This window comes from Leptopilina boulardi, unplaced genomic scaffold, assembly GCF_019393585.1.
Source record: "Leptopilina boulardi isolate dan_hultmark-lab unplaced genomic scaffold, ZJU_Lbou_2.1 LbouV2_80, whole genome shotgun sequence".
Lineage (NCBI taxonomy): Eukaryota > Metazoa > Arthropoda > Insecta > Hymenoptera > Figitidae > Leptopilina > Leptopilina boulardi.
Window position 1 is genome coordinate 694811 of NW_026138028.1, and position 27645 is coordinate 722455.

At 27.0% G+C, this 27645-nt stretch overlaps 3 protein-coding genes across 6 annotated transcripts; 1 reads left to right on the forward strand and 2 right to left on the reverse strand.

Annotated features, from left to right (window-relative positions):
• Positions 1-900: 900 nt before the first annotated feature.
• LOC127290777 (general transcriptional corepressor trfA-like) lies at positions 901-10538 on the reverse strand. 2 transcript variants are annotated; one of them, XM_051319567.1, is made up of 10 exons: positions 9892-10538; positions 8909-9074; positions 6536-6594; positions 5392-5504; positions 4926-5206; positions 4310-4723; positions 4144-4230; positions 3888-4072; positions 3646-3785; positions 901-3551 (listed from the first exon to the last, which is right to left on the reverse strand). In XM_051319567.1, exons 1-10 carry the CDS (start codon positions 9921-9923, stop codon positions 2605-2607), a joined length of 2424 nt encoding a protein of 807 aa, XP_051175524.1. In that variant the 5' UTR covers positions 9924-10538; the 3' UTR covers positions 901-2604. The 2 variants fall into 2 exon arrangements, with proteins under 2 accessions (XP_051175524.1, XP_051175523.1); XM_051319566.1 differs by having other exon boundaries at positions 4310-4726.
• A 739-nt stretch (positions 10539-11277) lies between these two features.
• On the reverse strand, positions 11278-22272 carry LOC127290778 (putative uncharacterized protein DDB_G0293878). Of its 3 annotated transcripts, none has more exons than XM_051319570.1 (5): positions 22073-22272; positions 14862-15167; positions 14666-14779; positions 14382-14586; positions 11278-13677 (listed from the first exon to the last, which is right to left on the reverse strand). In XM_051319570.1, exons 2-5 carry the CDS (start codon positions 15113-15115, stop codon positions 12535-12537), a joined length of 1716 nt encoding a protein of 571 aa, XP_051175527.1. In that variant the 5' UTR covers positions 15116-15167; positions 22073-22272; the 3' UTR covers positions 11278-12534. The 3 variants fall into 3 exon arrangements, with proteins under 3 accessions (XP_051175527.1, XP_051175525.1, XP_051175528.1); XM_051319568.1 differs by having other exon boundaries at positions 21344-22271; XM_051319571.1 differs by lacking the exon at positions 22073-22272 and adding an exon at positions 18895-19032.
• LOC127290780 (uncharacterized) lies at positions 19233-27566 on the forward strand. Its single transcript, XM_051319573.1, has 6 exons — positions 19233-19363; positions 24075-24309; positions 26395-26538; positions 26607-26720; positions 26791-26941; positions 27018-27566. Exons 2-6 carry the CDS (start codon positions 24289-24291, stop codon positions 27434-27436), a joined length of 849 nt encoding a protein of 282 aa, XP_051175530.1. The 5' UTR covers positions 19233-19363; positions 24075-24288; the 3' UTR covers positions 27437-27566.
• The last annotated feature ends 79 nt before the right edge of the window (positions 27567-27645 follow it).

The following is a 27645-nucleotide window of genomic DNA, read 5'->3' on the forward strand; positions in this document are numbered from 1 at the left end:
ATCATTAATAAAAAGTTTGTCAGATTTAACGAATAGAATGACGTAAAGGAAGAATAGTATATATACGAAAACTGGTTGTTTCAGCTTATTAAATGCGAAATGACCTTAATAAACAGTCTTATCAGAACCCTTGCCAACCATAAGAGCCAAATTGCACCCCCCAAATTGTAAGAATAATCTTATATGTTTTGGTACGTTTAGCAAGAACACCTATATATTTATAATGAAAAGGAAATGGATTTTCTTTATGCGATCATAATATACGTATACACTGCAAAAAGAAGTATCTTATTTTAAGATGTTTTGGTAGCGTTTTCAAGACATCAAGACATCTTAAACATCTTAATGTCTTAAAAACGCTACCAAAACATCTTAAAATAAGATACTTCTTTTTACAGTGTATAGCTGATAAATTAACAAACCTATTTTGCTCTCTAAATTTAAATCAGTTGAAATTATATAAGAAAAAGGAGGAACCGTAAATTTTGGAAGCTCATTACAAAAGGGGAATGAAGAGAATATAGGGGGCGTTTAGTTTCTGAAAATTTATAGGAGACAACCAACTACTTAGATAGGCAGATCCTTGCGCACCGTATCCAAGTGTGTTTTTTGTTACGATACGACTTAATGCAGATAATTATTTGGCCAACTACCTAATTAGTTTTTCGTCACTAGTTAATCCTTACCAATGCTTGTAGCTTTAAGTTGAGGATTTTCTTGCGGTTGAGTTAGCTCTTAAAATAGGGTTTTTGAGATTAGAGGGAGTGATATTTAAATACGAAGTAGTCGTGTCTGTATAGTAATTTGCTATACTTGCCTCTTGTTGTTATTATTATTGTTGCTGCTGCCGCCTTAGCCTCATTACAGTCCCTTTCTACCAGCTCTAACAAAGTTTAACTCTTTCTTTTCTTTTTCTATTCTCCATCTTCCTGGCTCGAGAGAAGATTAATTTTATTGCTCGATGCAGCATCACCAAAGCTATATTTTTAAAAATTTTATTATTAGATTTATTGTTTTATAATAAGAATGTTTTTTTTTAAATATTTTATTTTAGATTAAAGTTTACAGATATGCGATTATAATTACTTACGGATAAAATTATGATAAATGGAATAAATTAAATTACACAAGATCATCACCCATTCACATATTTATATGTATGTAATTTCTTAATTAATTTTATATTACACTTTATTATATTACACATATTCTGCCGTACGAAATAAAAACTTACTTAACTCATATTTTCGTGAAACCGAGAAAATGATGAAAGACTGTTTGTCTTAAAAAACCTAATATAATATAAATAATTCTTTAATCTAACTTCACTTTCTAGGTAAATAAATAGAGTTCTTTCTAAATCCGTTGTCAAAAATTGATTATTTAAACAAATTATATTAAATAATTGAGATAAGTGTTTTTTTACACAAGCAAAACTTAGTTAACTCGAGTTAAGGAGTGCTTTCCGAAAAGGTAGGCGAGTTCGAGCCGCCGCTCAGAAGTAAAAACTCACCTAACTCAAGCTAGCACGCGAGGTGGGGGAATAAATACACATTATAAAAAATTTGTTTTTGAGTTAAATTTTATTCTGATTGTGATTAACAAAGATTATTTTTATTATATTTAATTTATATATTTTTTTATTATTTTATTATTTATTAATATTTTTTTAAAAATTAAATTTTAATCAACATGTTTCAGTATAAAATTTATTACAATTAAAAATGTGTAGAAGGATTGTATGAAAAAACGGCGTTATTAGTGGAAAAACATTGATTATATTTGCTTATAATATTCAAATAACTTACAACAGCTGTTTATAATTACTACAACAGTCTTTATATAATAATCAACAGTAAAAAACTATTAATTAAACTTTTTAAAAGTAAAAAAAATCAAAGAAAATTTTGTATTTTTTTCGTTTTTTTTTTCACTTATTCACTTATTTATTTTTTTCTAAAGTAAACTTTTTCTAAAAAGCCGGTGCATTATTTGCAAGAATAACAAACCGGCATGATCATAGCACGCGAGATTCCGAACCAACCCGACGAGAAACCGAAGTTAAACGATGTTGAGTTGAGGAGTTTGCTTTCGAAACACAGGGTCTAGCTCACGCCACTTTTCGAAATAAATACTCACTTAACTCGAGTTAAGGTTTTCGTTTCGAAACTATGCATGAAATTCGACTACGTTTTTGACAGCAAAAATACTCAACTCGAGTTGACTGAGTTTTTGTTTCTTATATCATGCTCGAGCTACGACTTTCGGACTCCTTAACTCGAGTTAGCATACTTTTTATGTAGTATTTCTTCATTTTCTGGGTTTTCGACAATTTTTTATAATTATTTTTTTGCAATAAATAATTAAATAAAAATTTTTTAATAATACCATCAGACGCGTTTTTTTATTACGAATCCATTGATACCAAAAACTCATTTTTCGCCAAAATATGAGTTAACTAAGTTTTTACTTCGTACGGCAGTATTGTACATATATCAAAAAAAGAAATCAAGACAATAAGAATCAGCGATTTTTATGTATGAAGCAAACCGTGGAAATTGTGCAAAAGCTTAGGAAATGATTAAAACATGTTTTGTTTTTCTTCTATATAAGTCTGTCATTGATATAAGGATCTTCATTTTTACTTTTTATTGTTGGTCGACAAACATTTTCCTTAAGAATACTCGAGCCACTTCGATGTCTTCTTCGCGGTGGTGTTGGCACATTATCATCATAATTTTCAACTGAATTATTCGTTACGTTTATTCGATGCATTCTACTTGGTTTCTCAGGTGCCTCGTCCCCATGACTATTTTCCATCTCATACGCCTTGGAATCTAATGCATTATTCAAAATATTGTTAACATTATTTTTTGACAAATCATGTAAAATTTCTTTCTTCTTTTCTAAAGTATTATTATTTTTTAATTCCACTGCAACAATTTTAACTCTATCTTTAGATGATTTGTTACTATTTTCCATATTTTGCAATTTATTTTCATCTTTATGTTTTAATTTGTCAATAAATATTTTTTCTTTGTCTACAGGTTCTATTAATTTTTCCTCTGATTTTGTCACATCATCATTTTTTATTGTTATTATTTCTAATGAATCTGTTTGTTCTTCATCTTGTTCATCATTTTTTTTCTCGAGCATATCTGAAAGTGCAATTTCAAGTTCTAAAAGACTAGCTTCTTCTTGAAGTACTTTTAATAATGCTGAATGATCATTATCAACAACATCGGCTTTGATTTTAGTTACAGGACTCGATGGTGGTGTGTTTATGATTTCTTTACTATTTTTGTCTTCAGTTGAAACGAAATTTTTCATTAATCTGTTTTGTACATCCTTAGTTGTTTTTCGTTCGAAAAAATCATCATCATCTGCTTTATCTAAATCACTGTCGACAGCTTCAAGCATTTCTATTGGTAACGACTCTTCAGAAATGGTTCTATGAATTTCCGAATCAAGTACAAGCTCCTTTTCCTCTCTTTCGTTTTGTTTCAAAATTTCTGAATTTCTGATTTCTTCTTGAGAAAATTTACTATCATCTGTAAAATGAAATTCCATACATGTATATAGTTTATTTTCTGAAAATATAATTTTTAAGAAAAAAATAACAAATTGAAAAATATTATTTTTCACCTGCTAAAGTATCTTTAACCTCGTAAAAAACTTGACTGTACAAATTTGATGTGTCAGGCGAGAAGAAAGAATTTCTCGAGTCATCTTCAACTTTATTTTTCTCTCTGTGACTACTTTCAGTTGAATCAAGCAATCTAGAACTAGAGCGATAAATATGAATTAAATTAAAAAATTTGTTTTTAGTTGTCTAAATTTAAATTTCTCTATATATTATTAATACTTTATATTTATTGAAAACTTACTTTTCCAATTTTTTTGATATATCATCATTGACTGTTTTGATTGGAGTTGAGGCTTTTATTTGTTCAGATATCGAAGTCTCCAAGGAATTTAAGCTTCCATAATTAGGAGAAATATTTATCTTTGAAGGGGATTTTTCCATTCTTTCTTGATTATTTGCATCCTCCGATTGAATTTTATTCAAATTCTGTAAAAATGAACAGGAAAAGTAATAAAAAATTTCCAAAAGAAAATAAAAAATAAAAAATGAATATATACCATAAATTTATCATTCTCAAATTTATTGATTTGGACATCTTGAAAGTCTGCTTGCCATACAATATCCTCAAATTTTTCATTTGTAATCTAAAAAATATACATTTTTCAAATTAAATGTCTGCTAAAAAATTTTAGTGTTTCGATAAAATAAAAACATAAATTGAACCTTCGGATTAAATATAAATGTTTCAGGTGGTAATGAGCTTGCTATTGATTTTCTCAAAAGTCTTTCAGATGATACTTGTTTCTCATTTTCTGAGTTGTTTTTATTATCATTATAACTCTCCCTAGTGACTTGGAGTTCATTATAATTTGGTAAACTGATTGTACTATTATTCTTTGATCTTTCATTGTATACGTCCAGATTATTTACTATATCCTTGTGATCCTTGTTGAAATGATTTGTAGTTGAAAAGTTTTGAATCGATTGACTACTCAAGAATCTCTCATCATATTCCTGCTTCTCCTCCTCCTCCTCTTGAAGTTTACTTCGCCTCCTGACGTTTCGATTATCGATAAAGCTTCTTTCTTCTTCGGACACAACTACGTCGTTTGGAATTAACTCCTTTGTGCTATTCACCTGCTTTTCAAACCAGAGGAAGATTTCTTAACTTTTCCAATGAAGCTCAAAAATTCAAACTTTACCATCTTTTTTCTCATAATATTGAAAAAAAATTTATACATTTTCAAATAATCCATTTTTTATTTAAATAATTGTTTATAATAAGAAGATTATAGTGAATTCTAAGAGAGTATATATATATTTCTTTATTTATACTAACCTCATGATCGTACGATTCTTTTAATTTTTGTAAATCTTCAAAGGAGTGTGAATTTTTTTCCTTTAAATTATTTTCAGTTGGTTCAAGATGAGTATAAGTAGTTTTGAAATTTTGTGTTTTTACTGAAGAATACAAAGGTTCTGAATTTGTTGAGAGACATTTTATTGGACGATGATTTTCAATGATATCATCTGGTTTTGGTGGTAATGGTCGACCTCTGATTTTTTTTCTTTTTCTTGGTGGAGGTATTGGTGTTATTATATTTTTTGTCAAATTTGAATCTATCATAAAAAAAAAGAAAAAAATAAAAATCTTAAATATCTTTATTTACTTATAAATAATTTATGTATATATATATATATATATAAGAAAAAATTTGGAACTTATAAAAAAATTCTTTATAACGTAACTTAAAATATATTTTTTTAAATTTTTAAATAAAATAGAAGAGGATTATGGTACTTACTTGAATAGAGAATAGTGTTGGATACTTCAAGATTAACGTCAACCCATTCGCTAGGGTGAAAAGGTTTATCCGTTGAATCTACGCTGCAACCTCTTGCATAACCTATTTCCGAACTGCAAGAAATTCGAATGCAATTTTTTTTAAATAAACATAAAAAATAATAGATAATAAAAGTACTAAATAAATCATTTAAACATTTAAAGAGTATAAAATATTTTAAATGTTCTCCTATAGGCGCTGTGGTTTTTAGGTACGTTACTGTACATAATATATATACATGTATATTTGCAATATTTTTTATACGCTATACACTAAAAAACATAGTAACTTAATTTATCAGTACTTAAATTATAATAATTGAAAAATATTGAGAAAAGAGCGGGATTAATAAATATAAGCAAAAATATTATAAAAAAAACAGAATGGAATTTAAAATATTATTTAAAAAATATTGCGTTCGATTTTTAATCATATGTATAAAAATGAAGAGAGGGAGTTTATTATTATTGTTTTGATAGAAATCTGACAAAAAAGAACAGGAATTACGTGATTTGCGTGACGCAGATCAAGTCACGGATCGCGGTCATGCTAGAATGTGTCCATTTAAGGTCGAGTCTGTTACCGCTTTGCAACTTATTGTCGGAGCTAAATTTATCTCCCATATAGTTATCTTTTTCACACACAGGAATCAAACAAGCGAAATTTCTCAAAATTTAGTTTCATTCCTGATTTAGTAACAACAACAATTTAGTAGTTATAATTTAAATGTTTAGCTGTATTTCTGTCTGCTAATTATTATACAGTTAAAAATTAGTTGTCGAAGCTAACTTCTTTCCTTTTGACAAATTTCTATTTCTATTATTCCTGATACATTATGCAGCGATCTTGACCTCCTTTATTAATTATTTATGTAGTTCTTTTACATGACTTTTTTTCTTGTTTTTCTATAAAATACTAATTGACCGCTATCTTATTGATGGCGTAAGTTCATATACGCACGAATAGTTCAGTGACCTACATTGATTTTAGTTTTTTTCATTTAAGAATTCATATGCGTTATAGATAATAAATTAAATTTTGTTTTATATTTTTGTAAGATAAAAAATAGGAATATTTTTATCGTTATTATACGAATATATACTACCTTGTGACCCTTTGGGTAGCACCCAATACTGAACACTCTTCCTTCAGGCCAGGATATATCTGAAAAGAATAAATCAAGGAATAAATCGGATGTCAAGTTAGTCGTGCGAATAAAGTCTTTCTTATATTCGATTATATTATTTTGTTTTTCTTTATACAATATAGTCAAAGCTATAAATTCAAAAATACCTACAATGATAAATTGTATATTTTTCAACATTTTATATTAATTCAAATGTTTTATATTAAACATTTTTTAGTAGATATTAAATAATGGAAATAGTTTTTAGAAATCATTGGGATTTTATATAACAGTATAGCGGCAGTATTATTCATGCTAGTATTTTTTAAGCTTGTCCTAAATTTTAAAGGATCAATAATAATTTTAACTTTTAAAAAATCTTGTTTTTTTAATAACCAGTTTCAATTTCAGTTAATATATAATATATCGTCGTCAATGTATTTTAATGTCTTTGTATAAAACAGCTTGTCAAAATTTTATATAACTAGGTTAAAACTAAATTAAACACAAGTGTAATTCAGGATGGTTTACATTGCAAATTCAACTCAAAACTCTACTTCGTTGACATGTTGCTCTACAAGAGTCTCAGAAAGTTATTTGTCGGTTAAATTAGAGAATATATATCAGCTGGTGCTCTCGGGATTCAAAAATTAAGGATTATAGATGTACAGGATACTAGAGACACAAACATATATATACGACAGAAAAGTTAAGCGTGGAACTATATGAAATTTCAACTCATCAAAATTTATCTTGCCATACCAATTGGTTTTCTGATATTGTATCCTTCAGAATTTAAAATTACGATTTGGAATTTTTATTTTTTTTTATAAAAAATTTAAATATTTCAAAATCTTTATATGTTTGAACTTTGAATATTTTTTAATGTCGAATTTCAAAATCGACAAGTACTGAATTATAAAAAAATATTTATATTCATAATAGCAAATTATGCAAAAAAAGAATACTTTTCTCGGAAAGTATAAAAAGCACAAGTTGATGTTTTTATGTGAAGAGTGGTATAAATTTTATTTCCTAAGATTTGTGAGTGCGCTTCAAGAAAAGTACATAAAAAAGTTCTTATATATATGTTTCAAAATTAGCGAACTTACGCTAATATTTAAATAAGGTCAACTTAATATGTCTATGTGAATATTTGCCGTTCGATAAATTATAGTAATATAATAATAATATATTACTATATTATTATTATATTGTATATACGTAGAACCGTCGAAAATTGTAGGTATATTTTTAGGTGTAAAAAAGACTTATATAATGATCGGTTCATTTTTTAACTTTTTATTTCATTTAGACATCTTTTCAATATAATGCAGTAGAATGCTAAACATATCGACAATTTCCGACTGTTGTGTATTAATATAATGTATAATTATAAAAATACTTGAACCATTAGGATTGGCCTTAAAATTTCACCTTTATCTCATCGAAATAAAGTGCAAAATAGTATAGAAAAAGTTATCTGGCATAAGCCTCTTTTGGCACTAAAAGAATACACGTTTATTTTGAGAGGAATAATTTAGATAACAAAAGTTATCTATCCTCCTTGCATGTATATAGTTTAATCCAATTATTTTGAGAGAATGAAGGGGTAACTTTTTTTTAAACTCAGAAAGTAAAAATCGTTATATAGGAATTGTTTAAAATTTAAAACATAAATCATCAGCTACTATAATAAATATTTTGAGTTTTTAAAAAATAATCTAAACTGTTTACGTTCACTTGTTTTTCAAATATCAGCTGACTTATATTTCCTGTCATGTTTTGCATTTACAGTATGTACGATTTATATTAGCGTCATCAAAAATTACGAAATAGACTCGCAAAGTATATTACATTTGCAAAAAACAATGTACAGTGATTGACTGCTTATGTGATAACTCTCTTTTCTCTTATGTTATGTAAATTTAATAAGGTATTTTTTTTATTTTCAAAATACAGTTTTCTTATTAAATTTATGTAGGAAAATCAAAATTTTTTATATATACTTGGAATATTGATAATTTTGATATTTTCTGTCTTTTATCCTTTACTTTTCTTCGTATAATTATATCACATGGTCACATATAAAAATGTTGTGGGTGTTATCGAGGTCTGATCGAGAGCTAGGTAAATTTTAAAAATAGAAAGCTTAAAATTTTTGATATATGGAAAAAAATTTTAATTCAATTTTTAAAATAAAGAATAATATATATTTATTTTTGTAATCGATTTTATTTCATTTTTCTTAAAGAAATTGGTAATTAAATATCTTTATTGTTATATACGTAAGAAAAGATGAGCAGAGTTTTAAAGCATTTTTTGTTATAAATAATATTTATTGACACATACCCGGTGAGCACATCGAACCAAAATTCTGTCAAAAGGTGATTTTGGATCTTGAGCAGCTTTTGCTTTACACCATGCTTGTCCCATTATATATATATTTATATAATTAATAGTTGTTTTTTCCTTTTTCTTCCAAGTCCAACGAATATTCTTATAATTAGACAAATATCTGATAACAGAAAAACGATACATGTTTTTCGAGATAATCTTTATAGTTATTTACATTTTTTATTTTTAAAATGCTATTATATAATTTAATGAATAATTAATTAAATTAGTCAAAAGTGACTAATTTATAAGACAATATGTACTCTAAAAAGAAGTCCCTTTTTTATTTCCTCTTTGATTAAAAAATTCTTGCAAAGGAAAAGTTGAAAAAAAATATGTTTAATTACTTTAATTTCAGTTATACAATCACTAATTAGCTATATGAAAAATGTGGGCTTTAAGAGTATTGAGTTTTAAGACCATATATTGTGTTTTACATTTACGTCATAATGTCCTTTCATGAGTGGGTTCACTCGTGCATTCAAGCTGTGATTACACTAGTATTAGAAAAAAAAATTTTCAGGTATATAAGTATATTAGGAAACAAAACATAATATAGAATTTTTAAATTGCACTATATTTCAATAATTTTTCATTTTCTTCTTTTTTTATTTATTTATATTATATCTGATGTATACACACGTGGTGTTGGCACTCACACACACACACACACACACACATTTTATTCATACATACATACGGTTTCTCTTCGCGTAAACAAAAATTCACTCGAATATGTATATATAGCTTTCTAAAATGTATGTACTACTTCAAACAGAAAAAAACGGATTATATAGATGATATAAAATCAAATGTGTTAGATGAAATATTTGTTTTGAAATTATAAAACAATACTTTTAGTTTGAAATGTTAATATATATCAATCATTATAATCAATATTATAGATTAATTTTTATTGATTTTTTTGTAAATTGAACCTGTTTATAATGATCCATAGTGTGTTGAGCATCAGGTCAAATGACCTGAATCCAAAAGACACATTCGACACGAAGATCGATTATCACTAGCAACGATCACATACTAAACTAAAAGGCGCTCCTTTAGCTTTCTATCCACAGCCTCCATGTACAATATAATATAACGCTATATGTGTCGCCCAGGTGAGTCAGGTGCAGTGATTTCTTTTTTTCCATCAGAGAATTTTTGAAAAAAATATATATAATAACTTATTTTTTAAATATTACATAGATGTTTTAGTAAAAAATTCGATAAAAAATAATCCAAGTAAAAAAGCTTTGCACATTAATTCGCAATCTTGCAAAAATTTTACAGAGCATTCATATAATTGCATTGAAAATAATAGGATTTTATTTTAATTTTACCTTAAACTGTATTATAAAATATGATACATTTAGATATTTACATAAGTAATGTATTATCTATATAAAATATTTGATCGTAAAGTTTAAAAAATTCAAATTTTTAAAAAATAAAATTTGCATTTTTTAAATATTTGAGATTTTGTTATAAACACAAATGCAACTTTAATATTGTGCTTCCACCTGTTATAATTTGAAGACACTTGTAAATAGTCTCAGTCGATAAAAAAGATTTATTTTTTCAAAATTAACAAATTTTTATCAATTGTTTTTTATATAAATTTTTCAAGTAATTATAATTTTTTATGAAAACGTTATATGGTTATTTATTTCAAATATTTTAACTATAAAATGAGATTATTTAAATAAAATTTATTTTATTATTATTATCAATTTGATTGAACGTAGGTCTAAAGTTTGTCCAATTTAGGATAAAGTTGGTTTAAACTTGATCCAATATAGGTTCAATGTGTCCAATATAAGTTCGATATTTTTTCAAAGTAGGTTCAAGTCAAGAAAATTCAAGTAGCCAATAAAAGTAGAAAGTAGGTTCAACATAGGTCCAAAGTAGGTTCAAATTTCATAAATATTTATATATATATATTTATATATATATATATATATATAATTTATTTATTTACTTGTATTTTATTATTACAAAAAAATTATCTAATACCCTCACTCAAAACTTTTTTTTTTTGTAACATTATATTATTAAAATCGCAATATAAACAATCAAAGAGCTATATAATATATATCGAGTGAATAATGATTATATATGCGCAGTTGACAATAAATTAAAAAGAAATTACATATGTTACGTTTGTTAAATGCTTAACTATACATATATCATCAACATGACTTTGAGAAAACAATGAAATGGAGAAATAAGAGAGAGAGAGAGAGAGAGAGAGAGAGAGAGAGAGAGAGAGAGAGAGAGAGAGAAGGGGGGGAGAGAGAGAGAGATGAAATTTGACGAGTGAATCCTATACAAATATTTTACTTACAAATTTGTAAACTATAATTTAAAAAAAGTTCCAGGAAACTTTTATACGTAATTAACGATATACATTTTACAATCTACTTCTAGAATTCACTATTAGATTTTTGCGCTGGCGAATATTTGTCACCTGCTGTCACAATTTTAAGACTACAGGTCGATCACAAATTGACTATTTTAATGCGTAGTTCAAGTAATATCACATATTCCATGCGGATCGCACACAGAAAAAAATATTAGCATTTTTTTGAGATATTGACTACTGAGTCTATTATATATAGCAAGAAGCTATAAATAAGCTATAAAATACATGGGTTTGAGTCAATTTTATGTAATTTTTTTATGCGTTCGATAAGCGATTACTATTCTACTGTAATTAAAACTTATTTATTTATTATAACTAATTATAAAAACTACTTTTGTAACAAGTTTCAATTTTTCATTTATCAGAAGATAAATATTTCATATTTTCTGAATTTCAAGAAAATTAAATTAAAATTGCAACTTGTAACATTATACATATTGCTATTTCGGCCGATATTTTTTTCCGTGCAAAGTCGAGATCGGTACAAATTGCATCGAAATAATATAAAGGCAACAATAAGGACAAAAAAGTCAGCCTTTTTTTAAAAAAAAATGAGTCACTTGCACAGCCCCTTTTTATAATCGAGACAAAAAAATAAATTAATGAAGAAGATATACATGCAAATTAAAATCGAGCTTTTTTAATGTCAAAGGCCACAGCACATTATTTTTTATAATAAACAACAATGCAATCTGATTTTAAAAGATGCAGACCTATTTAAAATAAATTACATCTTACACCTACAAAAGTATAAGAATCTCTTTTATTTTTCTCTCATGAATTTTCTTTTTTTTTCTTTTTTTTTTTAACTTTTTTTCTTTGTATTTTTTATGTGCGGTAGTCTTTTGCGATGGAATATTACACGTTTAAGTCAAAATACAAAAAAAGGAATGTGAATTGTGAAAATGTTGCTGCAGATAATTGCAGCAAATATCTTCAGATAATCTTAAAGAGGATTTAAAGAGTCGGAACAAATGTAGAAAGTAAAAGAAATAATTTTCAAAATCTTAATTTCATAAAATTGTAATTAATTTTGAACAATTGTCAAGTTGAAGTTTTAAGATTTGAACTAAGAAATGAATTAAAATTTTTAGGAAAAAAAATCTTCTTTCCGACTCTTTGCATTTTTATTGATAATTAGAAAAAAAAAATATTTTCAAGATGATTTTTTTCGTTGATTTTTTGAATGATGAATTGAAGGTCTTCTACTGTTGTACGGAACAAAAAGTAATGGAGACAAATTGTTGCCAGCGTTAAAAGCCAAAGGCTTTCTAGAGATATGTTCTTTTGAATTTGTCGATAATTTTGAATGAAATGCTTGTTTTGATAAATCACTTTTTCTTGCAGCAGCAATGGCAAGTTTTTCAGCGTCAAATGGAATTGCTTTTGTATATGGAAATTCTCTACCTTCTTCAATAAATCTTAAATTTCTAGACAAATAATGAGGTTTCCCTTCGCCAATGGATTCAATTTCTTCAATTCTATTGTTTGTATAATGAAATTTATGTTCTTTATCCTTTAATGAAGATCGAGATTGATGTTGCAGTTTTTTCCTAAGTCTCATTGGTTTTTGATGATAATTAGTTTCTTTTTGAAGAAAAGTCTTCTTTTCTCTCTCCCAATTATCGCTACTGAGTCTATTTAATTTTTCTCGAGTCGTACTTTCTTCGTTAATAATATTGCTCAAAATTTGTTTTGAATGAATATTATTATTATTATTATTATTAATATTATTATTATTATTATTATTGTTAATATAATTATTATGTACACTTTGTAATTTTCGTGAATGATGACTTCTTTTTGGATAGAGAAAATTATTTTCATATGATGATAATAATTCATCGGAATAGTCATCGAAATTATGTGGAAGTTGGTAATTATTTTGCATTCTATAGAGAATATCCTTCCAATATGGATGAATGATACTTCTTTCTCGTGCAACTTGTAATTTTTCAGCATCAAATGGTATTGCTTTTGAATAAGGAAATTCACTTCCTACTCTTGCAACTTGTAATTTTTCCGGATCAAAAGGAATTGCTCTTGAATAAGGAAATTCCAATTCAGCGACAAGTTTATCTAATTCTTGATCCAGACCTCTTGCTTCTTGAATATCTTCTTCAATTCTTTTTTGTGTTTTGTGTATTGTTTTTTTCATATTGGATAGTCTTTTCTTTTCTTTGTAGACTTCTTCTTCTTCTTCTTCGTCATCAGCACCATCTTGAATGTTGTTCCAAATTTTGTTTGAATTATATTTTTCGAATATTTGCCTTTGTTTAATTCTGTTCTCACTGGCATTCTGGAAACAGGGGATTTGCTTATTATTTTAGAAACATATGTGGATTAATGATAGAACATACAAGCGCCCGTCTTGCCCGAAGGGTCTACCAGCAATACTCTTAAACAGAAGCGTATTTAAAAAGAGATAAGTCAAAACTTGTTTGTACTCACTGCCTAGAGTTGAAGTATATCGAGAAAATTTTTCTATGTAACATAGCAAAAAAAAGTGATTCGTAAATTTGATAAAAAATATAGAAAAACCACCCGTGCAGAAATTTTGAAAGGGCCCTGGCAGGGTCCACGTTGGCGAATTTCTGCACGGGCACTGTTTTCTTAGTCAGTTTCTCTTCAAAAGAGTTGAAAAAATGAAATACAATTATTTATTTAAAAAATTTTCAGTTTTATATTTTTTACAGTTTTTTGAAAAAACCCGATAAAAAGGTTCAATTTCTTCAAGCTACCTAGCCCTGGCGTTTGAATTTAGTAATTTGATTTTTGCATGCACTGAAAGCTTGTTTCTTCACCTTTCGAACCATATTGTATATTTAACTTTGCGTTTATCTGAATCCATAACAATTTTATAAGGTGACTTCGGAGGGACTCACCTGAGTCCTTTTTGTTTTGCCTTGGACGTTCTATCATTAAAATTATAAAATTAAAATTAAATCACTAAAATTATTATTATTTTTTGAGGAAAAATTATAACTTAAATCATATATTTACAGGCTTGTCTTCGAATTGAGTTTTAATTTGATGTTCTAATTGTAGTTGCTTCATTTGCTCTAACCAATCGGTGTGGTTGATTTTTGGAAAAACTTGAGGAGCAGTTTTATAAACTTCTTTTGGTTTAAATGGACGTAAATTTTGTATTTTTGCAAATGGACTTGTCGATTCCTCGGGCTTACAATATGGGTATCGAAAAGGTAACCTGTAAAAGTTTTTAAGCAAAAATCAGTAAAATACAAACACATGTTCGCATTTTATTATATAATAGTGAGTAAACTTACCGTGAAGGTCTACATCCTTCTATCTTATAAACTATTAATGATTTTGGGATATCTCTTTTTCTCTTCGCATGAATTTGTTTAAGAGTCTCCTTCTCCACCATTGAATTCTCAACCCTATAATAAAAATGTTGTTAAACATTAAATATGCTTTGGAAAAATAAAAAAATTGTTTTCATTTAAAAATAATTATAATTACTTGTTGTAATTGCAAGGCGGAAGATTTGGTGAGATTTCTATGCAAATATATTCGTTTGGTGTTGTTGTTGTTGTTGTCTCTGGAGAATTCGATGATGATGATGATGATGATATTGTTGATTTTGGTGTGAGATTGGAATAATTTTGATTTTTGGATAAATTGATCTCAACTTGTCTTATGGATCTATGGGTCAGGAACGTTTGACCTGACCCTAATAACAACATCATCAGAAAAGCCACAACAGACTCGTTCATGGCTCTCGTTGCCCTTGATTAAACTGAAACTTGAGCTCGCTTCCACTGAACTCTGCAACATGACAAATGTTTTTTTTTTTTTTATTAATTTGTGATAATTATAAAAATCCGCTTTTAATGAAATCATTATTATTTATCTTGCAAAACCAAGGCTGGAATTCTTGACCTCAAACTTCTTGCGATTGACTTAAACATAGTATATATATATATATACACTATTTATACATATGTCAAAACGAAAGAAGATTATTTTTTTAAATTTCAATAATCAAATATATTTTCAGCCTTTAATAACTAATATTGTTGGGTTATTTTTGTGAGTATTTTATCCACGTGGACCTACGATAAGAATTTTCTTCTGTTAACGATAAGTTGGACTATCGGACTATTATATAGAGGTACTATAACAAATCACCCTTGCTTTTAGTTAGTTGTTGCAATCGGAAACAAGGCCTTCTCTACACATTTATGACTCGTAAACAGAATGATTATGTCATCTACTGATCTAGTAATCTCTGGTCTAATATAAGCCAAAGCTATGAAATAGTAACTATTTTGTTTCATGTACATATATATGGCGAATTCCATTTCAATTCAAAACTGATTAAATCAGGGAATTATTTTAATCTTTATGTTCCTTATTGAAATAAATAATCTATAATAAAAGTAAATCTTTTTTTTGTTGAGGACAAATAGTTAGTTCCAAAAAATATATGCAGCAGTATATATACATTTACGTATAATGTATATGTGTGTTGGGGATATTCCTCGAATAACAATCGTGTTTACAATGAGATTGGATATTCCCGGGTGTCATGTCGAGTAAGAGTATCACCAAAGTGTTAGGACGATAATAATAATGTACAACAATGTAAGAAAGGAATCTTGTGCAAAAAATACATATTTGTTGTCTTTCTCTTACTTTTCTTAATAGACAAGCATGTCAGTGACATAAATACACACAAGAATGAGCTGTTTGCATTCAGCTGAGTATTCAAACATATTGTATATATTTATCGTTTCATATAAACGATGATGGGGCAAATCCTCGAGTGCATTGCCATCAACGTGTCGCTGTCGTTTTACTTTTTTTCCTATATCCATATAAATAAAAATTTTTTTTTTACATTTTTACTATAATGTCTATTTTAGATATAAATCTTTCGATAAAAATGAAATTTATATTGAATCTGAATTTAAATAATAATAATAAAAACACACGCAAAGAATGTAAAAATGTAACTTACACTTGTTCTCCAAGCAAAGTTAGAAAATTTTATATTAACTTTTTCTAAGATTCCACAAACTTTTGTTAATCTCTATGACGTTCAATTTACTACACATGCATACACAGAAAAAATCTGAACTCAAAAAGAGTAGCATACGCTACTCATTTTGATGTGCAGAAAAAATGAGCCAGGTTGGTGGCGCAACTGTGTACAAATAAAAGTTTATGAAATTTTAGAAAAAGTTAATGAACAATTTTCCAACTTTTTGTCATATTCAAAAATAGAAAATAATTTAAGCAAATTTTAGTGAACTTATTCTTTTTGTGTAATAATTAGATGAAAGAAACTGAATTTTTGCACAAAAATCCATGGTAAAAAATTTGTTAAAGAAATATAATTATTTCTTACTTTTCACTGTTCTATAATGATTCATATTTAAACAGTTATTGATAAGAGTGTAGGAAAAAGATAATTTTAATAGTTTTAGAAGAATATGATGAAAAAATCGTTTAATATTGTAAAGTTTTTTTAAATAAATAACTAAAATTGATTTTCTTGAATATGTGCTAGTTATAAAGAGATGAGTTGTATTAGCGTAACAATAACAACGATTACCAGACAACGTCTGGAACGCAATATATATATATTTATACCCTCATGTATGAAATAAGGTCGTATACGTCTACTTCTTGTGTAACAGCATTATTGTATAAAAACTTTTATTTTAATAATTTCATAGAAATTCTTTTTGTCTGTTTTTTTATTTAATTATTTCTATGTAAAGTTGACCCATTTTATCAATGATTCATTCATATAAAGTTTATTCTTCATTTAGTGCAAAAATTCACTTCTAATCACTTCTAATGTCAGAGAGATTCTATTTTATCATTTCTTTTATTTTCTTTATATCCATTGTTATGAATGTACTATATTAGTAGAAGATAATTTTAAATTCTTTTCCATACATATACTGATAATATTTGACTGCATGTCTCCATTTTTAGATATATATATATATACTTAACATATTTTGAAAATATTTACATTATTATATTTATAAATAAATGAAAGTTCTGAAATCATGGCGGATCCTCTTGTATCTGTTGACTGGTGGTTTTAATGTCTATCTAATTTGTTGATAAATTTTTATTTATAGATCAGAAATTTGTGGAATAAGTCCGAAACGTTCAATGACATAAAATCTCTTTCTTTTTCTTTACACAATCTGTTTATGAGTTAATTATTTGTATTGTTTTAAGACAAAATTTTCATTTTTTGCGATTAAACTAAAAATTATATTTTCAGAAAATTCAGATTTTCATTAATTGAATTTCTAAACTATTACAATTACAATTACGTTTCCTACTATATAGGTATATACAATAATAATAATAATAATAATAATAGTCTCAACATCGTGATGAAAGAAAAGTTTCAATTAGTTATCGCAACAAAGAGTCAAGAGTCATGTAAATTTGATTTAGAAAAGAGACATTTTATCAGTTTTAAGTTAATTGAGACTGAAGTCCGAAAGTGTTTATTACTTTCTGAAACTTTCACATAAATATATATATAGGTATATTAATTGTAAATTGTCCGTGAATACGTGCATGTTATCGAATTATTGTTATCCAGATTATCATATATGAAAATTGCTGGCTAAAAATTTTTATCAAAATAAGATTCTGATTTATTAATACCAACTTCCTAATAACAATTTTTGTAATTAAAAAAATTGTTCAAAATATGTTGATATACATGTATATAGTAGTATGTATGTATATGTATATGTATATTAATTCAGCAGTATGGATAGCAGTTTGTTTTGAGATACACTCGGAGGTTAATAATAGTGCATTCCCGATAAGGACGTCTAAAAATAACCACAAACGAGTCTGGCTACTTTTAAAAGACATACAAAAGTGTTGTTCAGTTTTATGCTGTTTCCTTCCCTACCAATATTCCCTCTCCCTCTCTCTTTCTTAATTTTCCATATTCTCCTACTCTCTCACATCCCTCTCAATTGTACAAGTAAAAGTCTGTATGTACATATACGAACAGTCGAAAAGTTCCGCAAAAACGGGTTTTGATTCAACTTCTCTTGATTATTATTATGAGATGCATATAAATTATGAAAAAAATAAAATTTTTCAAATGAGTTGGCTATTTTTAGCCGTGAAACTTAAACGTCATGTATATGTATAGCGGGAAATCATATCTTCTGATCTTATACAAACATTACCGAAAAGATTGTACCCTTATGTACAAAATAAGGATAATACAGAATTTGGGACAGTTTCACTCATATCCCTTCAAAAAGCAGTGGGACCTAATATGTTCTTTTTTTCTATGAAATTGATGTTAATCTTATTCTGAAATAAACAAAATTCCAATTCAACTAACTAACTATATTTAATTTCATAATTGATTTTTTTGTTTTTACACCTTTAAAGATCCAATTACATACATAATCATCATCTTCACATATTTTGCAATAAATTCAATAATTATTAATATTTTCTGTTAAATTAATTTAGCAAGTATAAATACCGTGAATACGAAACAGATTGAAAAAGATTGATATTATTTGTGCGTCATGGGGAAGCCTCAGCAGATTATAATTTAATTTTTGTTAAATTGTAAAAAAAAATTTTATTAATAGCAATAACTACATTGTACGCTACGCGGAGAATCACCCATATATATATATATGAGAGATACAGCAATGATTGTTCAACTCGCGCTTTGAATCACACTTACACACACAAAGGGAAGCACTATTATTGGCTAATCCCTCTCCATAGGTGGAATTAAACAGTCCGAAGGTTATAGCCGTATGAACGAGAGCAGAGAGAGAGAGCCAATGAAAGTTGCATTAAACCTAGTTTCAATTCTATCTACACCTAAACCAATTCAATTTTTCTCTTTTCAATGTGCGTATGTATAATGTAAACAAAACTAATATTTATTCATGTGGAATTGAACATTTTCACACACATTAAAAATTCTTAGCAATTAGGTAAGATATTCCAAAGCACACATCGAATCTTTATTTTTTAAATTCATAAAGATAATGACATTTTATGAATTATTGCATCATCTTATATTTTAACAAAAAATAATAAATTATGTAGAATTCGAATTATATGTATAGAACGAAAACAGATCATATAATACTTATAACCCAGTTTATAATCTATACAATTAACATTTTATTGTTTCAAAATAATGATAGTGTATTATAACATTTATAATCTAAATTGCAATTAGATTTATATTACCACAGTAACGGCCAAGTTTAATGTCATATTTTATATACCAATAGAGAGTGTTTGCTTATTATAAAAAAAATTACCCCTTAATTTCATGATTCATGGCTCGCAATTTTTTTTAAGATTCACTTATAGGAATCAAAATGAGTCACTTAGGAATAACTAGAGTCAATAGCCCCGCGTGACTGTTTAATTTCCTTGTTACATTTTTTACTTATTCAAAATTAGAGATTAGTTAATATTTCAGGAAAAAATTGCTTTCACGAATTTTGACTAAACTTTAAAAAATCGAATCGAATTTTCACTAAAACTTTTTACCTGGAACAGCGAAAGTTTCACTATTATTCTAGTTAAAATACTAATACTAAAAATCAGTGAAAGATCATTTTGAGAACGTATACAGCTCCTCCTCAATAAATAAATTGTAAGACTAAATATAATATATATTCAATTGTTGGAGATTATAATTTATCTGAAATTCAATGTCAAGACGTTGCCAATAGTGTATGACCTTTTGTTATAACAATAAATCAGTAACTAAAATGTTCGTCAGTATATAGATACAATAATATGTACTTGAAATAATTTTCATATCGATTTTATGGGTTTTTCATATATAGAAAATTTCGCAAATTAATAAAACGGCTAATAATCAGTATTAGTATTAAAAATGTTAACTAAATTTAAATTAGTGCCTCAGTTTTTGCAACGAATTAGTTTTACTACAATAAATTAGAAAAAAGAATGTTTTAATTCTTAATTAAATTGTTAATCATTCACAAAAAAAGACAGACACTAATTGAAATTAGTTAAAACTTTTACTAATTCAGATTTAGAGAGTTGACACGTTTTACATATATCGACCAAATAAATAGATAATATAGAGTAATTCTCGAAAAGATAGAAGAGGTCAAATGGTTGTACATATTAAATATGCTATCTTTAATGATTTCGAAAGATATTGACAAAAAATAAGAAACTGACTTTAACATGATTTTGGTTAAAAATTAGTATAGAATTCAAAACTATTAGTAGAAATTTATTTTCTTTAAATATTTTATCCACAATAAGAAATAAATTATAGTGTCACATTAAAAGAATTATAAATATAATCCTATGAAAATAGAATTTTAATAGGTATAAAAATTGTTTTCTTAGAATTTTAACTAACATGTATCTAATCCGCCTGTCATGATAGGTTCAAAAATATCACGGAAATAACTTTATATTTATGTATATGTACATATATGTACTGCTCAAAACAGAATACCTCAGAAGATGAATGTATAATAAATTCAAGAAAAACCATCACACTATCTATTAAAAAACTGCTAGGAAACAACTTCAAAACAAGTAAAAATTATATTATCAAAACAAAGGTCACTGAACGTAGATTGTCATTTAACAATATCAAAATGGACTTTAATTTGCTTTCGAAATATTATTGAAAATTATAATAAATCCAATTTCAAACAAATTTTCTCTTTCATTTTAAATAAAAATAATAATAAATAAATAATAGAAAATTTTTCATGTTAAAAGAAAAATTAAATTTACAAGGTTCTCCGCAATATATATATATATTTTATATAAAGCAATACTAACCCATATTATCAGAACTAGTTGATCTAACAAGTTGGTAAAATTTACTGGGTTGTTCTATTTACATTTTTAGTAAATTTAACTTTTCTTTTTTCTCTCTCCATGCATATTGTAATTAATTTTACCTTTGGAAATGTTCTCCTGTTTCCCCTCTCTCCCTCTCTCTCTCACTCTCTTTCTTGTCCTCCAAAAAGTTTCGATCTTTAATCGATTCTTTCCCTCTTGATAAATTGTTTTCCTTTACGGCAGATTTTTCTACCGTTCAATTTTTTCAGATAATAGTATCTTTTTCGCCAAGTGTTCCTCATCGGCACTGGGATTAATTTCAAAGAAGAACTTTTTTGAACTTCTTTTTCACAAAATAAATAAATAAAAAAATTTCTTTTTTGAAATTTCTTAAAATTTTTCTTAGCCTTTTCTTTATCTGAGCCTATATACCTCTCGAAAGCGTTCAAAGGCTGTTTTGCTTGTAGTCTGCGAAATCGATCGCCGGCAAAACTGCAAGAGAGTGCGAGTTGTGGACAGGTAGAAGGGATGATTGACCCTCTGACCAGCGAGTCGAGGGTGAACGACAGTGGGGCCGATAAGAGGGTGACTTGGCGCCAGGTGTCTCGGAGAACAATTCTTATCTTCTTTCTCCTATATCGTTCTCCCTTTTTTACATCTACGCATGCACTCTCTCTCTCCCTCCCTCCCTCTCTCTTTCTTTCTTTTTCTAATACTTTTTTTATACTTGCAGTAAGAAGAATTTTTACTGTCTCAATTTTTTTTCATGATTATAGTTTTTTTATTTGAAAATTTCTTCGTTTTTTTCAAATGACAATAATTTTTTTTTTCTACTGTTGCTTACTTACTTAATTTGTTTGAGATTTAAATGAGAAAGACATTTTAAATAAAAAAAAAGTATCAAAGAACACTGAAGGAAGAAGAAAATAAAGGGTTTGTTGGGATTAATATAAATATATGTATATAGATAGTATAAAAGGGAGAAGTGTCCAGCGTGACACCGAGCGTACTACTACTCAGATAGTGAACGACTGTCGATTGTCAGTCAGAGTTCCCTACCACGACTTCTCGACCCGGTCGGTCCAGTCCGGTGTACACAGAGGACATCCCGGTGCAACTAAAATCATTCACTTTAACAACATTTATCTAAGATTATTAAAGTAATCACTGTTATAATATATTTATTGCATTTATCACAAACATTCCAGTCTGCGATAGAAAAAAACTGAAAAGCAAAACAAAAAAATTATTCATTCTAGGATAATGTTAAAAAAGTAATGTAAATTAGTACACGTGTTTGCACTTTATTCCAGAAAAAATTACCAAAAATAATATGTAGATTATATTTAATTCTCAGACCTTGCTTTTTTTGCAAAAAAAAAAGAAAAAAAAGATGATTTGTTAACTTTTTCGATGTGTACCTAACACGTAAACTTCGAGTTACAACCCGCTTCACAGTATCAATAAAACGAGTTTTTCGAGCATGTGTGGTATAAAATTTTATTTTGCAAAGGATTGAAATTTTTTATTGACAATATGAAAAACTGTGCTTAAAAAAACTTTATTCTGAAATTGAGAACAATAAGAATACATACCTATTTAAAAATATTTATTGACAATTTAATCTTAATTTAAATTGTTTTCCACAATTTTGATAATCATATTACAATAGTCATAGGTATAAAAAATATTATATAATAAGAATTATAATAAAATTGATATCGTTATTAAATTTACTACAAAATTCACACATCTTCCTTAATTTAGTGAATTTTTAATATAAAATTTGTAATATTTAAAAGTAATCATAATCAGGGTTGTCCGCTTCATCTAAAATGGACCATATAGTACAAAATGTTATATATTTATCATTGGTGTAAAAATAAAAAATGAGGAAGTAAATGTATATCGCACGCATAATAAGAAATAACTTAAAAAATTGATAGAAATTCTTTTAATTTATATCATGATTATCACTTTATCGTTTTTAAGTATGTATATAATTTATTTTTGAAGAGGGTCATTAACATCTCGTTGCCACTATATAGTTATAATGAAATCCCCTCCCCCCACGCCATTATTAGTTGGACACGTTTTTCATTATGATTATATCAATTAAAGTATTTTTTACTTGAATTAGAATTTCAAATTTGAAAAAAATCTACTATTCAGGAAAAGTTATTTTTTTTTAAATCAAAGTTTTCTATTAATTTTATATTTCGGTATTTAATAAAAAAAAGAATAAAAAAATATACCTATAAAGTACAATATTTAAAATTTAACAAAATTTGAAAAACTTTAGATATATATATATGTATGTAAGATTATCTAAATTGTAAATGTAAAAAGATAGCATATAATATTAAGAATGAGAGAGTAAAAGAGAGACCAAGAAGAGCGGAAAATAACACAAACAGATTGGTTAACCCAGAGACCTATTATTATGATCACTACCAACCCACGTGCTCAGGATATATATTTTATATACTATTTCCCTTGCTATATAAACAATTTTTTTTTATTACTATTTTTTAATTATATTTTTGGTTAAAAATTTTGTTAGGTTTTTTAAAATTTCCAATATGTGAGTAAAAATCCTGGACTATAAAAAAATATTTTTATATTCCATATTTCTTGACTGAATTTTAATAAAATTAATAAAATTATTATAAATTATTATAAATTAATAAAATAACGTTATATATGTGTATTAAATTATTTTATATAAAAACATCTTTATAACACTAAAATGAAATTTTAAAAATATAATTATTGAAGGAAAGGTTTGTAATAAACATGAATTTAAATGTAAAGAAAACAAATGAGATAAATTAAGTTTTATCCAAGCAGATAAGGGGACTGCCAAGTTACAGTGGAGCACTTTCCTCTTTTGATCTGCTCTGGCTGGCTTGCTTCGTTTAGACCAAGTGTTCTTGTAGTCTAGATCGATCCACAGAATCATTGAATACGTGTCTTCATCATCGACTCACACAGTCATTATAGTAATTGTTGTCAAAACATTATCGAAAATATATTTTCAATTCTATTCATCTTTTTTTCTGACATGAAGGACATCTACAAACAGGTAATATTTTATAAATGTCTTTTAATAGTTTTAATTGTCTATATTAACTTTTTTAACTGCCATTAAAAATAATAGTTTTATAATGTTATATTAATATTATGTTACCTAAATGACCAAAAAGTGGGACATACCCATTTATGAAAAACAAGAAAATAATTTTTATTGTCTTATCAACTTTGCTGTGTAAATGTTTATTCTCATGTCATGACATTGTAGATATATTTGTACACTTTAGAAAACATTTATTTTATAAAAGAATAATTATTATAAAATTATTATTTCGAATTTAGTTTATTTGATTGAACTATAAAAATGGTATATTTCAAGTAAATATTTACTAAATGATAGTAATGATGAAAAGGTTAATTGAATGAATGAGAAGGAACTAATTTGGATTAATTTGTTATAAAAGAGAAGAACTATTTATATAAAGAATTGGCAGTGAAAATCTATGTGAATCGTCAACCTTGTGGCTCGCGACCCACATGGAATGAGGAAACTATATTTTAAACTTGAATCGCACATGCATTCGCATACATACATTTTATTCGACACAAAATCATCATGATCTGATCAAGAAAGTATTCCAAGAATTTCGTTTCTATAAAGGAATTTGAGAGTCAGCTACATTCTGCGTCATCTTCGCAAGTGTGACTTGCGTTGGCGTGCTCTTTTTTTTGCTGTTTATATTTTGGTACAAAGAGAAGAAATCTTCAACCTTCTCCAAGAGCAAGGCCTTTTTCTCGCCATCAAAAGGAGTCCTCTGTTTTTATTTTCTTTTACATTAAAAAAAACTCGTTTCAGATATTTGTCAACACAGAAAATTGTGATCTTACTTTAATGCCATTTTAATCCAATAATCCTATTTTAATATCTGACAAGTTTTATGTCAACCAAATTAATTCATTGAGATGGAAATTTTTTTTCGAAAATCGTTATACACATATATTTTTTATTATTAAAAATCTTATTGTTATATCATAATATGATTGTTCTTAATGAAGATATAGAAACACGTATATGTGATTCCAAGACGCGAACCGGATTTCAAAAGAATATAATAAAAATATCTCGTACCTTATTTTTGTCTCTTTCATTACTTGTAAATTCCAAGGTATATGTACATATCTTCATTCCTTGTCCCGAAATAGGTAGTTGAGAACTGCAAAGTAAAGCAGGAAAGGCAAGAAAATATATATGTATATGTAATAGCGAAAATAACGCCATCAGGAATCTGAATTACTTTCACATATTTATTAAAAAATAAAAATACATCGTTAAAATTCCAGAATGAATCATATAATATGTCCTCCATAATAAATAAAATTTAACGGGAGATAATAATCTTCAATTTTTGTTTACAAGTGCAAGTTTTGTGTTTGTGAGTTTATTTTTAATACTTTTGGTTTGCTAAAAATATATTATAACATGTTTTTCCATATATAAAGCCGGGTCATATGTACTGGTTGGGCCTGTTTATATCAGTAGGGGCCTTCCGGACCCGCATTAATAATAATAATAAAAATAATGCAAACAACATAAAAAAAATACCAAGACCTTTTCGCAAAAGTATTTTGCATGTGCTATTTTTAGTTTACCCTTATCGAAGTCATTCTATTATTAAACATACGAGTGCAACACTTAAAACAAAACTACATCCCGGATATGTTAATTATAATTTACACTACTGCAAATCTAGCTGTTGAATTATAATGAGATCATACAAGTCATTGATCCATTAGATATATGTTAATATTTATCATTTCTTCCGAGTCAATTGTATATTTTAAATCATAAACAATCAATACCGAAATCGAGGAAAATTCTTTATGACAATGCGTTATTAGAATTGTTCCGTTTTATTTCTATCACTGCAAAGTCGTTTGTTCTACTTGAATTCGTTCCACTATTTTGCCACCCGGAAAAGGTCTGATTATCCGATCTGTGTCAAAATAGAGCGACCTGTGACTTCAATTTGGTTTATTTGTGCGAGCTTGTTAAATTATTCTCATTTCAATTTGTTATTCAAGTTTTTAAAAAATAATTTTAATATAATTCATTTTATAAATAAACTTTAAATTCCAGTTTGAAAAAGATGGCTATGTAGTTATGGAAGATTTTTTGCAACCTGATGAAATAGAAGAGTTAAAATCATGTGGTGAAGAATTTACAACTAATCTCCCTTTAGAGAATGAAAGAAAAATTTTTAGTACTGAAGAAATGCAACAGGTATATCTAAATGATAAAATTGTCAATTATTTTATTTCTTAAAAAGTAAATAAATTTTTCATTTACAGAATAAGGATCGATATTTTTTGGAGAGTGCAAATAAAATGAGCTATTTTTTTGAAAATGAAGCTTTAGAAAATGATGGAAAATTAAAAGTTCATCCAAGAGTTTCTCTTAATAAGGTTTGAAAAATAAAAATAGCTAATTATTATATATTAAAGACAGGTAATAAATCATTACCTTATTGCATAGGTAGGACATGCTCTTCATTGGTTGAATCCAAAATTCAGAAAATATACTTTTGATGAAAGAGTAAAAGAAGTTGCATTTCAATTGGATCTACAAGAACCTGCAGTTTGTCAATCAATGTACATTTACAAAAATCCTGGAATTGGTTCGAAAGGTTTGAATAGTGTATAATTTAATTAATTATAAAATTGAAATTTAATTTTTCTTAAATTATTTAATGTTTTTCATAGTCATTCCTCATCAGGATGCAACATATCTTCTCACTGATCCCGTGAAAGTCATTGGCTTTTGGATTGCGCTTGACGATGCAACACTGGAAAATGGATGTCTTTGGATTGCGCCAGGATCACATTTGAGCGGAGTACATAGACGTTATATTAGAAATAAAGATCCAAAATCGGAGGATTTAATAATATACGATTCACCAGCTCCATGTTATTCTTTAAGTAACTTTCGACCAGTGCCAGTTCGTAAGGGAACTTGTATTTTAATTCACGGTCTCACTGTACATTTATCAAATCAAAATCGAAGTGAATCTTCTCGTCATGCTTACACGTTTCATGTTATTGAAACAAAACATGTGAATTATGCCAAAGACAATTGGCTCTTACCACCCAAAGAAGGTTTTCCTTTTCTCTATAAAAATTAGAGAGATAGATAATAAATTTCAGTCTCAAATATTGTTTTTCCAAAAAACAGACTGACTATAATTATAATGCTACGGCTGTGCTATAATTTTATAATCTTCCAAATAAATAATAAATCATTTTATTTCGAAATTCTATGGAAACTATTCTATAATAATAAGTAATAATCTTAACTGTTTTAAAAAAGTTACCAAAAGAAATTTAATTCATA

Coding starts and splice junctions, on each gene's coding strand:
- LOC127290780 (XM_051319573.1), top strand. CDS start 24,289: ATGAAGGACATCTACAAACAG. Junction 24,310..26,394: donor TGAAGGACATCTACAAACAG/GTAATATTTTAT, acceptor TTTAAATTCCAG/TTTGAAAAAGATGGCTATGT. Junction 26,721..26,790: donor CAAGAGTTTCTCTTAATAAG/GTTTGAAAAATA, acceptor CTTATTGCATAG/GTAGGACATGCTCTTCATTG.
- LOC127290777 (XM_051319566.1), bottom strand. CDS start 9,923: ATGCTCAACACACTATGGATCATTATAAACAG. Junction 4,073..4,143: donor TTGAGAATGATAAATTTATG/GTATATATTCAT, acceptor TCATTTTTACAG/AATTTGAATAAAATTCAATC. Junction 3,786..3,887: donor ATATCAAAAAAATTGGAAAA/GTAAGTTTTCAA, acceptor TTATCGCTCTAG/TTCTAGATTGCTTGATTCAA.
- LOC127290778 (XM_051319570.1), bottom strand. CDS start 15,115: ATGAACGAGTCTGTTGTGGCTTTTCTGATGATGTTGTTATTAGGGTCA. Junction 14,780..14,861: donor CCGCCTTGCAATTACAACAA/GTAATTATAATT, acceptor TTTTTATTATAG/GGTTGAGAATTCAATGGTGG. Junction 13,678..14,381: donor CTCAATTCGAAGACAAGCCT/GTAAATATATGA, acceptor CCCTGTTTCCAG/AATGCCAGTGAGAACAGAAT.